Raw genomic sequence first — 1128 nt, forward strand, 5'->3', positions numbered from 1 at the left:
ATAAGAAGCCGGTGTACGCCTGTAATTGTACACTGACTTAAGCAACCTTTGAATCACATCTGATAGCATGTCTAAAAACCAGTGAGAAGTGCAGGCTCCTCCAGAGTGTGATAATTCTGCCTACAAAGCAATTCATAGTTATCATGCCAGTGTGGTCCTAGAACACCTCAAAAGATAGCATACAAAGAGCAGTGAGTGAAAGAGCATTCAATTGATGCTGCTTTGCTTGTTGAGGGAAAACTCTATGCCCAGGTGAATGCCACATATGAGATGCAAACAGATGAGGTGTGAGAAAGAGGATGAGAGCAGTGAACCAGATTCAAAGAAGTCTGCTCCCTACTCAAAAGAAGGATAAAAGGAAGAGTGGTCATCACTGAAGTCATACAATGATAACAGAGCAATATAGTGATATAACAATATAGCAATATAATGATACAGTGATATAGCAATATAATGATACAGCAATAACAATAGACATCATATAATCAATGAGAAATCACTGAAATAAATACCTTCTCTAGCTGATATGAATAACACCCTTCTCTGCTACCTGAACTGAAAGATATGCAGAATCTCTCAGAGGGTTTACTTGAAGCAGTAAGAAAAGCAGCTGAGACTGCTGAACTGGAATTGAAGCTCTGTACATATACAAGGATTCTAAACAAGATCAAGGTCTTGCATACACAGTGGCAGGCTGAGGCAGAGATCAAACAACAATTGGCATTCACTGCAGATCAAGCATTCACTATGAAGAGCTTCACTGACACAATCATCATCATCAATAAGAATAGAGAAAACCAGATCTTAGGCCTACAGCAGGAGATTGAACATTTATACAGATAGGTGACTACACTGAACCTGGAGATTTCATCATGATTGTTCACAATCTCTTCAGGAGTGTACACATCATTGAAGATCACTGTGCAGAATGAGAATCTGAGCATGAGATATATCAAATCAGAAGATCTGCTGAAGTCATCAAGCTTCAATAGCAACTGAAAAAATGATGCTGTAATCAGCTGACTAAGTCAGATGCAATCATATTATCAGATCAAACATGAACTCACAGACAGGCAGTCAACAGAATTCTAACAAGTCTTAAGATCTGCCGCGTTTCTATGTGGAAAA

General features: G+C 38.8%; 1 protein-coding gene across 1 annotated transcript; it reads left to right on the forward strand.

Moving 5' to 3' along the window:
- Positions 1-564: 564 nt before the first annotated feature.
- On the forward strand, positions 565-843 carry BDCG_17680 (uncharacterized protein; the record flags this gene model as incomplete). Its single annotated transcript, XM_045426769.1, has 1 exon — positions 565-843. One exon carries the CDS (start codon positions 565-567, stop codon positions 841-843), a length of 279 nt encoding a protein of 92 aa, XP_045282345.1.
- Between the last annotated feature and the right edge of the window lie 285 nt (positions 844-1128).

Source organism: Blastomyces dermatitidis (assembly GCF_000003525.1).
Source record: "Blastomyces dermatitidis ER-3 genomic scaffold supercont1.10, whole genome shotgun sequence".
Lineage (NCBI taxonomy): Eukaryota > Fungi > Ascomycota > Eurotiomycetes > Onygenales > Ajellomycetaceae > Blastomyces > Blastomyces dermatitidis.